Source organism: Panthera tigris, chromosome C1, assembly GCF_018350195.1.
Source record: "Panthera tigris isolate Pti1 chromosome C1, P.tigris_Pti1_mat1.1, whole genome shotgun sequence".
Taxonomy (NCBI): domain Eukaryota; kingdom Metazoa; phylum Chordata; class Mammalia; order Carnivora; family Felidae; genus Panthera; species Panthera tigris.
The window spans coordinates 95,595,393-95,609,412 of NC_056667.1; the positions used below are offsets into that span (position 1 = coordinate 95,595,393).

Sequence of the window (14,020 nt, forward strand, 5' to 3'; positions counted from 1 at the left end):
GGATGGGACCCATCTAGGAGGAGGGGATGGGAGAAGGATGAGGCCAGAGCACAGCAAGTGCAAAGGCAGGTGGTAGGAAGCTGGGGTGTGAGAGGGGAAGGAGGAAGGGCGGGGCTGTAGGAGCAGAGAGAACAAAAGGTGAGTGACAGGAAATGAGGCTGGAGAGATTGGAAGCCAGGCTGGGGGGCGCCTTGTAGGCCACAAGGGAATTTGCTCTCCACCCCAAGAACAATGGGAAGCAACTGGAAAGATCTCATCAGCTGGAACATTGAGTTTGTATTTGCCTGCAGAGTAGAAAACAGATTGTAGGCTGGCTAGAGTGGATATGGGTAGACCAGCCTGGAGGCTGCTGGAGCAACCCAGATAGGGGACAGGAACTGTGGATGGGGTGGTGTTGTGACAGAAAAAGTGGGCCGACTAGAAACACTGGATATGGGGAGGAAGAGAGCAGTATCAGAAGGAGAGCTATAGGTCTTCTTTATGTATCCTTATTCCCCAAATCATACTTCTAAAAAGTATACATCTTCACTAATTTGTTATCTAGTGAGCTATTAACTGAAAAGATAACCTTAAGAAACAGTTCCCAAATTATATACTCACTTACTAGCCATGTGATGTAAGGCAAACTATTTAACCTTTCAAAGCTTCTATTTCTTATGAAGTAGGAACTATGACAGTCCTATTTCATAGGCTTATGAGCTGTAAGAGGATACAGAAAATGTTTAGGACAGTCCCTGGTAAACCAGGAGCTCACATGGTAGCTATTATCAGAGGTGTTGTATTTTACATGTTTTCTACAATAAGCACCTAAGTTTTATGAAGATAAAACACTTCAAAAAAGAATGCCATTTGTAAAAATATTGGACTCCCCTTTCAACTTGATGGTTCAATGCAATTTGATTCTGTAAGGATCTGAGCAATTATGCTGTGCCAAGCATTGTGTCAGCACTGAGGCTACAGAGATGAAAAATGCTCTCTGCCACCCAGAGGCTCACTAATCTCTGCTTTTTATCACCTTCCCAATTTTCTATGCCTGTTTTATGTTAAGAGGACCAAAGAGGTAGTAAGGCATACTATACCTAAAAGTGGCGGCCCCAAGAGGACAGGACAGCATTCCACAATGGTCACCAATCCCACAGCGCTGGAGAACCTCTGGGGTCCAACAAGGTCCATCAGTGTTTCGAATAATACGGAGCTGAGCCACCCAAATGCAAATCCAAAGAATCCCGCATAGACACAGAACCCAATGTAGCTGGAGGATAAAGGTGCTAGCAGATGACACACTCCATTTGCAATAATAGAAGCAGCAAAAAAGTACTGAACTCGAGGTCTTATCCACTTCGTGTTGGCTACAAGTCCCATAGAAGGTCTGGCTACCATATCGACGAAAGCCAGAATGGAAAGAAGGAAGGCAGCCTTCTCACTAGAATAATGTTTACTCTTGCCATAATTACTGAGAAAGACCAAAGGAGTAAATAGTCCAAAAAACATGAGCACATTTCCGGAGAGGTATAGCAAAAAGCCTCTGTGTGTGAACAGAGATAAGTCCAGGAATTTATTAATTGTTTGGAAGACTGATTGTTTCTCTTGTTTAGGGTTTCCTCCAATAAGATCTGTATTTGCATCACCTACTCCCTTTTTTCCTTCAGATTTTCCAGCATCCTGAAGGGATTCTTTAGACTTATCTTTCCCTGCGTTGGTTGGCGGGGGCCCTATCGGTCGCATCAGGGCACCAGCTACACAGCAATTTAGTAGGAGGCCCCCAAGAATTAGGAAGCTTCCTCTCCAGCCAAAGATACCAAAGAAAGCCTGATTGAGGGGGGCCAGAGTAGAGAGAAACACAGGGCTGCCTGCCATGGCCAGTCCATTTGCCAATGGTCGCCTCTTGTAGAAATACTTGCCAATCATGGTCAGAGCCGGATTCAAGTTGAAGGCAAGCCCAAGACCTGGGGAGGAGGGTTAAAAAGAATCACATACTATAATAAATGTCAGCAACGTATTTGGAATTAGTTAACAAAACAAAGAAATTAAAATAAGAGTTATAAATAATGCAAACGAGACAAAAATCCTCACCATTACAGGATATACCGTATAATGGTTTAAAGTGTGGTATCTAAAAGCAGACATATGTGGGTTCAAATCTCAGCATTGCGACTTGCTGGTAATGTCGGACATGTGAGTGTCTCCTAATACGTAAAACAGGTGCACAGTGCTGTTGGTTAAAACAGTGCATGGCATTGGAGTCTGCACTCAATAAATGTTAGTTATTTTTATTATTGTTTATAGTATTTGAAGGTGAATAACTATTTGTCTAATCTCGCAAAACCACCTGAGGAATCACTGTAATGACAGAAAAATCATTAAGTGGATAATTATCAACTAGAGACAAGTTTTACAACAGAAAGTGCAACACAAAATTATTCCTTTTATAATAGCACCAAAGGGGCACTTGGATGGCTCAGGTGGACAAACATCCAACTTGAGCTCAGGTCATGATCTCATAGTTCATGAGTTGAAGCCCCACATCAGGTTCCTGTTGTCAGTACAGAGGCTGCTCCCTCTCTCTCTGCACCTCGCCTGCCCGTATTCTCAATCCCTCTCAAAAATAAAGAAACATTTTAAAAAATGACTTTACAATAGCACCAAAAGTAAAAAATGTGCAATTTTAATCACTGCAACTGTGTAACTTTCCTAAAGGGTCAGAGAATGAAAACACACACACAAGCGCACACACAGTTTTTGGACAATAAAACACAACATCATCAAGATGTCAATACTCCCCAAATGAATGTATTAATTTAATGTGATTCCAATGAAAATGTCAGTGCATTTCATTTTGGAATAGGGTAAAATGACTCTAAAACACACTTAAGAGAATGCATGGGAGTCAATCAGGAAGTCCTCCTGTGGTACAGGAGGAGTGGGACAAACAGTAACAGATATTTAAATGGACTTACAGAAGCTACAGTCATTACAACAGTGTGGCTCTGACTCAGGCATAAACACTGATCTGTGAAAGTGGACAGAGTCCATGAACATTTAATGTAAAAAAATATATTATATATATATATATGTATACAAAATAAATATTATGTATATATATAACACATATATTTTAATGTAAACATTATACATGCATACACTTAATGTAAAAGTGAAGTTTTTAATTCCTGTATAAAGAATTGTTCAATAAACAGTGCTAGTAAAAGTGAATATTCAAATAACTTCTAGATGCTTTCCCTGGTCCCTGCTTGTTCCCTACCATTTATATTTAAGCCATTCACAGAGCATTAAACCAATACACCAGAGCAGATCACTCCAATGTTTCAAGCCTGATAGTGGCTTCCCAACCATAACCTTCCCTTAGGTTAACTCCCTTCCTCATCTCATACCAGACCATTCTCACCTGTGCCAAGAAGTACACTGTTGACCTGGGGCTTAGGTTCCCCTAGATTTTCACAAAGCTAGTTCCCTGTTTACTCAGATTTCTTGGTTAAGGACATGTCTCCAGAGCACCCTACCTTCATAGACCACCTAGTCTTTCTCTGTCAGAACACTTTGTTTTGAGGCTTTGTATAGCATTATTACTAGCTGATATTTTCCCTATTTATTCATATATTTGTGAGTAGTACTGTCTGCCCCCTCCCATTAAAGAGTATGATTTAGCCCAATTTTGTTGTTCTATTCCCAACAATATCTAGAACACTGCTTGATACACACATGGTTGTTAATAAATATTTGAGGAACGAATAAAAGAGAATAAGCTGAGTAACCATGTAGGAGCAAACAGACTTTTATGTTTCTTCTCATTTTATGTAAAATGTTTTCTTCTATTCAGAAGTTTTAAATGTAAAACATGGCAGGGGGAGGGTAGGGTACCAGATGTTTAAAAATAGGCAAATAGGGGTGCCTGGGGTGGCTCAGTTGGTTAGGCATCTGACTCTTGATTTTGGCTCAGGTCATGACCTCACGTGTTCGTGAGTTCAAGCCCTGTGCACATTAGGCTCCACCCTGGCAGTGGGGAGCCTGCTTAGGATTTTCTCTTTCCGCTGCTCCCCATTTGCCGGTGCATACAGGCTCATGTGCACGCTCTCCCTCTCCCCCTCACTAAATAAATACATAAATCTTATAAAAATAAAAAAAAACTTAAAATTTTTAAACGTTTACTTATTTTTGAGAGAGAGACAGACCGTGAGTCAGGGAGGATCAGAGAGAGACGGAGACACAGAATCCGAAGCAGGCTCCAAGCTCTGAACTGTCAGCGCAGAGCCCGATGCAGAGCTTGAACTAACGAACCATGAGATCATGACCTAAGCTGAAGTTGGACTCTCAACTGACTAAGCCACCCAGGCACTGCCCCCCACCCCAAATTTTTCTTCCAAAGAAAAGTCAACAGAAAAAAATTGGCAACAGATATTTGGAGGGATGGGGACTGGGAAGTTATTGTTTAATGGGGTCAGAGTTTCAGTTCTGCAAGATGAAAACAGTTCTGAAAATGGATGGTAGAAATGGTTGCAAAACAATGTGAATATAGTTAATACCACTAAACTGAACACTGAAAAGATGGTTAGGAAAGTAATTTTATGTTATGTGTATTTTCACAAATGTAAAAAAAATTTGGAAAAATAACTGTGTCTTATGCAAAGGGACAATAATTTAACATGTAAAGTTACTACACATTATTCTTAAACAAGTACACAAAAGCCATTAATAAGAATTTTGTACAAAGACAACAAAAAAACCCCAAATACACAGCCACAGACAAATTAAAAATATTTACTTTCCCAATAATCAAAAGAGATTTAAATTAAAACGAGGAGAAGACACCATTCACCTGATGAAATGATTTTTAAAAAAGATAATATCCTATTTTTGCCAAGGCTGTATCCCCTCTCACATGATGGTAGAGCTCTTAGTGAGCATGACCTTTCTGGAGGGCAATTTAGCTTATATGTATTTTTCAAAAAAATAGCAGTTCCACTTTTACAAAGTTATCCTAAGAAAATATTCATGTTCATAAAGGACTATTAATGTAATACTGTTTACTAACAGTAAGAAAATGCAAAAAAACCCCAAAAAACAAAAATTAAACCCTAAATATTGAACAATTAACTAAGAGACTGGTCAAATAAAATTATGGTATATATTAGGGAGCCTGTTTGGCTCAGTCAGTAGAGCATATGACTCTTGATCTCAGGGTCATGAGATCTGTGCATACAGCTTAATAAAAAAAAATTTTAGTATATATCTATTCAATGGAATATTGTTATCAGAATATTTAATGACATGGAAAGATGTTCATGGTATCTTGGTAAGTGAAAAAAAAAAGGTTACAAAACATAATCTTATCATTTTTTGTATTAAAAGGCTGTATGTTTGTACACAGAAAAAAGTATGGAAAGACATACATTAAAATGTTAACAGTCACATCCTCTGGATTGTGAAGTTATAAGTAATCTTTATTATACTCATCAGCAGTTCATTATTTTAATCTGGCTATCAAAAAAGGAAGAAGGGAGTTATTAAGTGGATCTTTTATCCCTCAGAAATGTATCTGGACATTCTGTCAGATAATTCCAGCTTTATGTTTTATGCTCTCCTGCTCCAATAGAAGGCTATTCCCTGTGTGAGGAAGAGGTAATGAGAAAGAGTAATAACCAATGATCAACCTTGCAAGAAGTTGCCTGACACATTTTGTCTACCACCATTGACTATTCTTAGGACAAGAGATGCTATCATCTCTTTGATTCATTCATTCAACAATGAACACATACTGTATGATAGCAATTTTCTTTGAAAGTTTGATTTTCTAGTACCCTTAAAAGTATTTATATAGCTCTTCAAAATGATAATCAAGTAATTTCCATAAGGAAGGAATTTCACTCAAAAGATCTGAAAGATGAATGTAAGTGAAAAGCAAATAGCCAGTAATAAACTAATGCTTGAAAATGAACCAACAGCAACTCACCTCCAATGACTCCAACACACAAGTAAAGTTCCTGAACGGTATTACAGAAAGAAGCTGCAATCAAACCACAGCCTGACAAACAGCCACCAGCAATCATGATTGGACGACTGCCATATTTATTCACCAGGATACTGCTGATAGGACCTGGGAGAGAACCAGAAATTTAGTAGCATAGAAGAAAGGAACCAACTCCTGCACATCTATACAAGGCATTAATGACACTAAATGACAAGTTCTCCAAAATAAACAGAAAACAACAAAAGACGATGGTAAGAATATTGCTTTCTATAATTATTTCATAGTCAAAGTGTATTAGAAATAAAGATGCTAAAAATCATCACTGTGTGCCTTCTACATCTATAAATGTTGGACAGAATTTTGCTAAAATATAAAAGGGCTCTTGTCTCTCCTTGGTCTTCTTCTTATAAGGCAGAACTGGCTGAAAACACCTTGGTAATGGATGTTTGTAGGCTTGTTGTCATATCTAGGATATGATCAACGTATTTAATAAGTTTGCTCCGTTTTCATTTTTTGGACAGGCACTCTGACATGATGAGATGATTTTAGAGTATTATTTATACATTATCATAAATGCAGTTTGTGTCATATTTTTAAAAAAGAAAAAAATGAAAATGACCAATATTTTTTCCAAGTTTAAGTAATTTTTCAATTAGGAAATCTAACTTTAAAACAAAAAAAACTGTTCTCAGTTTTACCTACATGTCTCAGGTACTGAATTGAGTCTTTCTTTCAGAGTTAACTTGGCTCCTTGCCTATATTACTGTTTCATGGTAACAATACTGTGGGGAAAAAAGCTTGTGGGAGATTAAGTCAAATAATGGTCAAAATATCTTGGGTCTAACAACTCAAGAAGATAGAAAATAGAGTGTTATTCTGAGAAAATCAGATTAAAAACAAAAGAAAATCTGATTAAATTTCCTCTGCTAAACAGATGAATACCAAAATATCAGCTTTTCTTGAACATGAGAGAAGGAACCAAATAAAATTTGAAGTATCATAAGGATCAGGAAGAAAAAGATTTGTTGTATTTATCAGTTTTCAAATATGAATATCAAATGGCCTCTCCTTACTTGCTACAAATAGGTATAATCTGTAAGTCCTTTTACCAAACTTTTAAATGTTAATTATAAGAAAGTCTTATCCAAACCAATGTTTTAAAAGCTGTAACACAATTCTTAAGTAGACTAACAGTATTTCTAATTACACTGAATGACATTCATTGAATTTCATTTATGTATAAGAATACTTATGTCTCTACTTCATGGATATGGACTTGTGGGAACGACACCTTTGTTTACCTGACACTGTACCTCGTCTGCCTGGAAAAGGTAGATGACTGCAAACAGAAAGGATCACTGCAATGCATCAGTAGGGAAGGGGACACAAGGAAATGATCTGCTGTTTGAGCACTGCAAAGTCACAAAGCTACTGAAAACCAAGTTTCAAATCCAGCCCGTTTCTCCCTATTACATGCACTCTATGTGTGTGGAACTAAGCTACAAAGCAGAAGTCATATAAATCATGTTTTTCTTCTATTAGCACAGCAAATTCTGACCTTCTTCTGTTCATTCTATAATTAGCTCCCTAGAAGACAGTCTACTTTTTAAAACAAATATACAGTGTATGTATTCAGAATATACTACTGGTTATATGTTGACATATTCTATTTCCATAAACACTATGGAAAATTCTGCAGTTACTTATATTGTAGTACTATACTCAAAGTTGCAGGATGATACAATTAAAAGGTCAGGCTCTGACCCCAGGGAATCCAAATTCAAATTATGGTATGTATGCAAGAAGGAATCAAACCTTTTGACATCCTAGTGTTTCAGAGTACTCACTAAGTCTATCTCAGGGGCTGGTTCCAGAAATGGCTGCTAGGAGAGACTTCAGGCTCAGCTTGAATTTGTATAAAAATTTTTCATTGACCTTCTAAGTCACTTCATGAAAATATCAGACCACGGCTGGTTTGGAAATAATTTGAATTTATAGCTTATGTAAGATGAAATAATTAAAGGGGCGCCTGGGTGACTCAGTCAGTTAGCTAAATGTCCAACTCCTGATTTTGGCTCAGGTCATGGTCTCACAGTTCATGAAACTGAACCCTGCATCGGGCTATGCACTGACAGTACGGAGCCTTCCTTGGATTCTCTCTCCCTCTTTCTCTGCCCCTCCCTGGCTTGCGCTCTCTCTCTCTGTCAAAAAATAAACATAAAAAAAGATAAAATAATTAAATACTGGAAGAATATTCATGAAATATTTCCATATAAATTCCATATAAATTTCCATATACATTCTGTATAGTCAGAATTACAAAGATCAAAATAACTGCCACATCGTTGATTCTGTGAATTAGAAGTTAATACTGTAAAGCCCACAATATTAAAGTAGGGATGTCAAAATGACGTTAGTGTGAAACTGAAAATATGCAAATTTACACTTTCATGTTTAAAAAAAAAAAACTCAAGTAAATAAATCAGGAGTAGGCAACTAAGATTTCCTCCCTTAAAAATACACTTATGCTCTAACAAGCATCAGTATGTATCTCTGAACCAAAGCATTAAAAAAGCCCACTAAACCACTCATAGGTCAAAACATATTAGCGTTGAGGGTGTGGCCCAAATACAGAAGTTACAGAATTATGGCAGTTTAAAAACTGATGATAATTCTTAGGGGATATACCACTGAGGAGCCAATCAAAACAAAATAACCCATTTAGGAAAAATTCCACCACAGGCTCTCAATAGGCAATCTGTCTTTCAGAGTTATTTCAGGAAGGATGGCCCCAATTAGCTATCATTAAAAATAGAGAGGGGTACAGTTCATAGGCCTATTATAACACGAATTCAGAGAAAATGTGCTAGTTATCTCTGGGTGAGGACAAAGAAGGAACTGTTTTCCCAGAAGAAAGTGTCATGTGCAATTAGCACAACTGACATCACTTACTTTTGATGCAAAATACAAGTGGCTCTCAAGCTCTGTGACAGCTCCAAACTGCAACATGTGAACCTCTGGTTCATCCTCAGCTCAACACACATTGAACACACACCTGGAGTACTTCTGGATAATACTTATGCCAAAAATTTCTTCAAGCCATCATAGTCAAAACCTGATTTGAAAATCCAGGCACATGGAGTTCAAAGCCTCTAAAACTACTGGCTCTTACAATCTAAATAATGTCCAAAGTCCCTTTTGGTTTCTCTGAATTTATAAAAAGAAAATAACTACTACAATATAGCACTTAGGCTCTCTTAAAAGTACTTAAACAAAACAGGCATACCTTCAAAATTCAAAAGGCATAAAAAGATACGCAGTGAAAAAAGAAGCCTTCCCACTCCTGTTCCAAGTCACCCAATTCACCTCTCTGTAAGGCCACTAGGTTACCTGTTTTTTCTGTGCATGAAATTATATACTTAATTAAATTAGGACTTCAACTATTTACTGTTTCAGAAGTTTATGTTATTGTCTCAGTTGGATTATGAACTCCCCAAAGGCAGGAATCAGGATCAAGTGTTCTCTGTCACTCACAAGACCTAGCCTAGAGGAGGTGGGGTGGAGAGAAAAAAACAAACAAACAAGACCCAGCCTAGGGTGAAATATGTGCCTAGTGCTTAATATTGGTTCAATCTGCCACCAGGTTAGAAGCCCAAGGCTAAAGTTTTACAGTTGAAGTATAGAATCTTTATATTGGCTGGCTATTAAGGAGCTACATGTGAAAATAAGCTAAGGTACTAAACTGCCACCAAAAAATAGTATTAACAGAGGTGAAAGCTTGGCTAAATAAGCACCATGAGACACTGTCAATCTCAGTAAATAAATACACTTGGCTTTAGAATCTCTCACTAAGCAACTATACATTTTAAGTATTACGGAAGGTTTTGACTTCTACACGTTACATTGTGATTTGATGTTCCAAGGTGAAAACAAACTATTTTAAATGATGTTAAGTAAGCAACTTACTCTCTGTATCTCCTTTACAACATGTCAAGGAAAACAGAAAGGAAAAAGTGATGAAACTTAAGCTAAAACTTAAGTTTAAGGCAAAGCTGAAATGCTTTTTAAAAAATTCTTTTAATGTTTACTTATTTTTGAGAGAGAGAGACACAGTGCGAGCGGGAAGGCAGCAGAGAGAGAGGGAGACACAGAATCTGAAGCAGGCTCCAGGCTCTGAGCTGTCAGCACAGAGCCCGATGCGGGGCTCAAACCCACAAACTGTGAGACCACGACCTGAGCCAAAGTCGGATGCTTAACCGACTGAGCCACTCAGGTGCCCCTGAAATGCTTTTAGGACAAATAACATCACAAGGAACAAGGGGAAGATTTTATTCAGTTCTTTAATGCTAATGCCATGAAAAGATTTTATCTGAGACTTTGAACCATGCTACTATTCAGGTGAGCCTGATTTATTTCAATTCTCCCAACATCAATTTAAGAAAAACCTTCATGTTTACATCTCAAGAATCTAGCAGAGAGCAAGAAGAAAAACCAGTTGTGCACATGTCATTTTTCTGAGCGCTTTTTAAAGCTCAATGATTAGGAGTTAGACCAAATCACAGCTCCTCACAGTTTCTCATTTCTGTTTCAAAATACTACAGGGGAACAAACAGAGCAAGAGTTGTCATGGTTAACAAGAATGAAAAATATGAATAAAACAGCAGGCCTTGGGGGTTCTTACCTCCACCATACATGACAGCCAACATGATTGAAGATATCCAGGACACTTCACTGGTGGTGGCATTGAAGATACCTTCAATTTCTTTGAAGAACACGGTAATGGATTTGGGAAACGCATAAGAGAAGCCGATGGAAATGAAGGCTCCAACTACTACCGCCCACCCCCAGCCTCCATCTGGGGGAGTATATCCAACTGGACCTCCAATTGCTGGTGGCATTTTATGTGTAGATGAATTCCAAAATGCAGTTCAAATCCAAATATCTGAAAAATATAAAATTAAAATACCATGTCAACAATAAAGCACTCCCACCAGCAAGGCACTTGCACACTTTATGGCCAGCTCTCAAGTAACTGAATTGTTTTTCAATATTACTTTTCCAATAGAGATTATCTTCTAAGGGCATTATCAGAAAAAGAGTCTTAGAGCCATGGTATTGCCCATAGTTTTTAGTAGGAAAATAGCTCCTTACCATTTAAGGAACCATAACGGAAATAAACCCTGTTCAATAAATATAGCCTTTGTATTTCAAGTAAGCCTACTTGTTTTAGAAGTTAATATAATTCCTCAAATTATTGTGAATAACTAAATGCCTCATTTGATTTATCTGCATGCAAAATCCACGTAACACATGCCACACACAAGTTTCAAGTTTTAAAACAGACTTTTATAAGTTTTCCCCTTTCCCAAAATGTATTCTTCAATACTACTTTCTTTTTACTTTCTCTTATATGCTGACAGAATATTAGGAAGTGGGTACCCAAGTCACCAGATACATATCAATTTGCAAAATAGATCATTCTGAACACACAAGAATTTCATTTAATGGGCTGGAAAATTATCTCAGAAAAGTTTCTTTTTATTTATCTAATTGCTTTGACTCAAGATATTTTTTTTCCATTATATGACAAGAAAAGCCCCTAAACAATAGCTCAGTCAAGTATCGTTAAATCCACAAATTGAACTATGATGTCAAAAGATGATACTTCAAATTAAAAATTGTCCCCTTTTCTTGAAGTGACCTAGTACTAATGAATAGTATGGTTAGAAAATGCAACTTTTGGGGTGCCTGGGTGGCTCAGTTGGTTAAGCGTCTGACTTTTGGTTTCAGTTGAGATCATGATCTCATGGTTTGTGGGATCAAGCCCTGCACTAGGCTCCGTGCTGACAGCGTGGAGCCTGCTTGGGATTTCTCTCTCTCTCTCTCTCTCTCTCTCTCTCTCTCTCTCTCTCTCTTTCTCTCTCTCTTCTCCCTCTCTCCCCCCCCCACCTCCATCTGCCCCTCCCTTGCCCACATGCTCTCTCTCAAAATAAATAAACTTAAAAAAAAAAAAAAAGAAAATGCAACTTCCTGTTAAATTATGAATAAGAAGATACTAGTGAAAGGAAACAATCAACAAAACTAAAAGGCAGCCTACGGAATGGGAGAAGACATTTGCAAATGACTTATCTGACTAAGGGTTAGTATCCAAAATCTATAAATAACTTATCAAATTCAACACTCCCCCCAAAAAAACTCAGTTAAGAAATGAAAAGACATGAATAAACACTTTTCCAAAGAAGTCATCCAGATGGCTAACAGACACATGAAAAGATGCTCAATATCACTCATCATCAGGGAGATACAAATCAAAACCATGATGAGATATCACCTCACACCAGTCAGAATGGCTAAAATTAACAACACAAGAAACAACAGGTGTTGGCGAGGATGTAGAGGAAAGGGAACCCTCTTGCACTGTAGGTGGGAATGCAAACTGGTGCAGCCACTGTGGAAAACAGTATGGACATTCCTCAAAAAACTGTTTCTTCCAATCCATCTGAACACTTCAAATAGGATTTAAGAAATGAATGTTGCAGGATAGGAAAAAAGTAGCCCATAGTGGAAGCTTCCCTAAAAGCAAGGACATAGGTTGTCTTTATTCACAAAGGACATAATTGTCCATATAGGCAATGCTAAAGAATATTAAGAAAAAGGTACTAGAACTAAAAATAAATTTAGGTTTCAGGATACAAGATTAATAAACAGAAATCAACTTTTTATAAACCAGCAATCAGAATTTTCAAGTAAAAAAAATAACATTTACAACAGCATCAGAAAACTACTGAATAGGAATACATCTAATAATGTACAAGATGTATACACCGAAAACTATGAGATATTATTAAGAAATTAAAAATAAATAAATAAATAAAAATACAAAAGATAACCCATCCTCATGGTTTGAAAGACTCAATATTTAAATTAGGCAAATATTTCTAAAAGCATGTAACACATTTATTAAAAAGTATCTAAATTGGATTTCAAGCTACAGGTTGGGAGAAAATATATATAAAATATATCCAACAAAAGACATGTCCAAATCTTTTATAAAAAGATCTTGTATGGCTCCGTAGTAAAAGACAAGAAACTCAAATAAAAATGGACAAAAGATTTGGGTAATTTATCAATATACATGAATAACCAAGAAGTACATGAAAAAATGATCAAAATTATTAGTCACTTGTGAAATGCGAACTATAATAAAGAGATACTAATATAGGGGCACCTGGGTGGCTCAGTCGGTTTAAGCATCCGACTTTGGCTCAGGTCATGATCTTGCAGTTAGTTCACAGGTTCAAGCCCCACATTGGGCTCTGTGCTGACAGCTAAGAGCCTGGAGCCTGCTTCAGATTCTGTCTCCCTCTCTCTGCCCCTCCCCTGCTCGTGCTCTATCTCCGTTTCTCTCTCTCTCTCTCAAAAATAAACATTAAAAAAAAAGAGAGAGATACTAATATATATCTACTAGAATGACTAAAATTAAGACTGATAATACCAAGAGTTGGTGAGGATATGAAGCAAATGGAACCCTCTGTTGCGGGTGGTAAAGCAAAATGGTACAGCCAGGTTGGAAAACATTTTGGCAATTCCTTAAAAAGTTACACAAACATATGATCCAGCCATTATATCCCTAGGCATTATCCAAGAAATGAAAACATACATCTTCATAAAGACTTTTATGAGAATTCTCTAATAGCTTTATTCATAATAGCTCAAAACTGAAAACAATCCAAATATCCATCAACAAGTGAATGGAAAAACAAATCATGAGATAGCCATAAAATGGAATACTACTCTGCAATAAACAGAACTACTGATGCAAACAAGAACATGGGTGAATCGTAAAAATGTTCTGCTAAGTGAAAAAGGACTAGACCTAAAACTATATTCTATATGGTCACATTTATATCAAGTTCTAGAAAGGCCAAATTCTAATAATAGAAAACTTATCAAGGAGTGAAGAGAAGAGACTGACTGCAAAGGGGCATGTAAGAACTTTTCAGGGATATGTAAATACTCTTATGATTTGGCAGT

At 37.1% G+C, this 14,020-nt stretch overlaps 1 protein-coding gene across 5 annotated transcripts in view; it reads right to left on the reverse strand.

The window, feature by feature from the left end:
* Positions 1 to 14,020, reverse strand: part of SLC16A1 (solute carrier family 16 member 1) — a 49,408-nt gene that overhangs the window by 6,257 nt on the left and 29,131 nt on the right. For all 5 annotated transcript variants that reach the window (XR_006221819.1, XR_006221818.1, XM_007076361.3 and 2 more), the window contains exons 2-4: positions 10,668 to 10,928; positions 5,969 to 6,112; positions 1,080 to 1,946 (exon numbers count right to left, since the gene is read on the reverse strand). Coding sequence is in view for 3 of the 5 variants with exons in the window: in XM_007076361.3 (XP_007076423.1) it covers positions 1,080 to 1,946; positions 5,969 to 6,112; positions 10,668 to 10,884 (1,228 nt within the window). In the remaining 2 variants the exon portion in view is untranslated. The remainder of the gene's footprint in view (positions 1 to 1,079; positions 1,947 to 5,968; positions 6,113 to 10,667; positions 10,929 to 14,020) is intronic.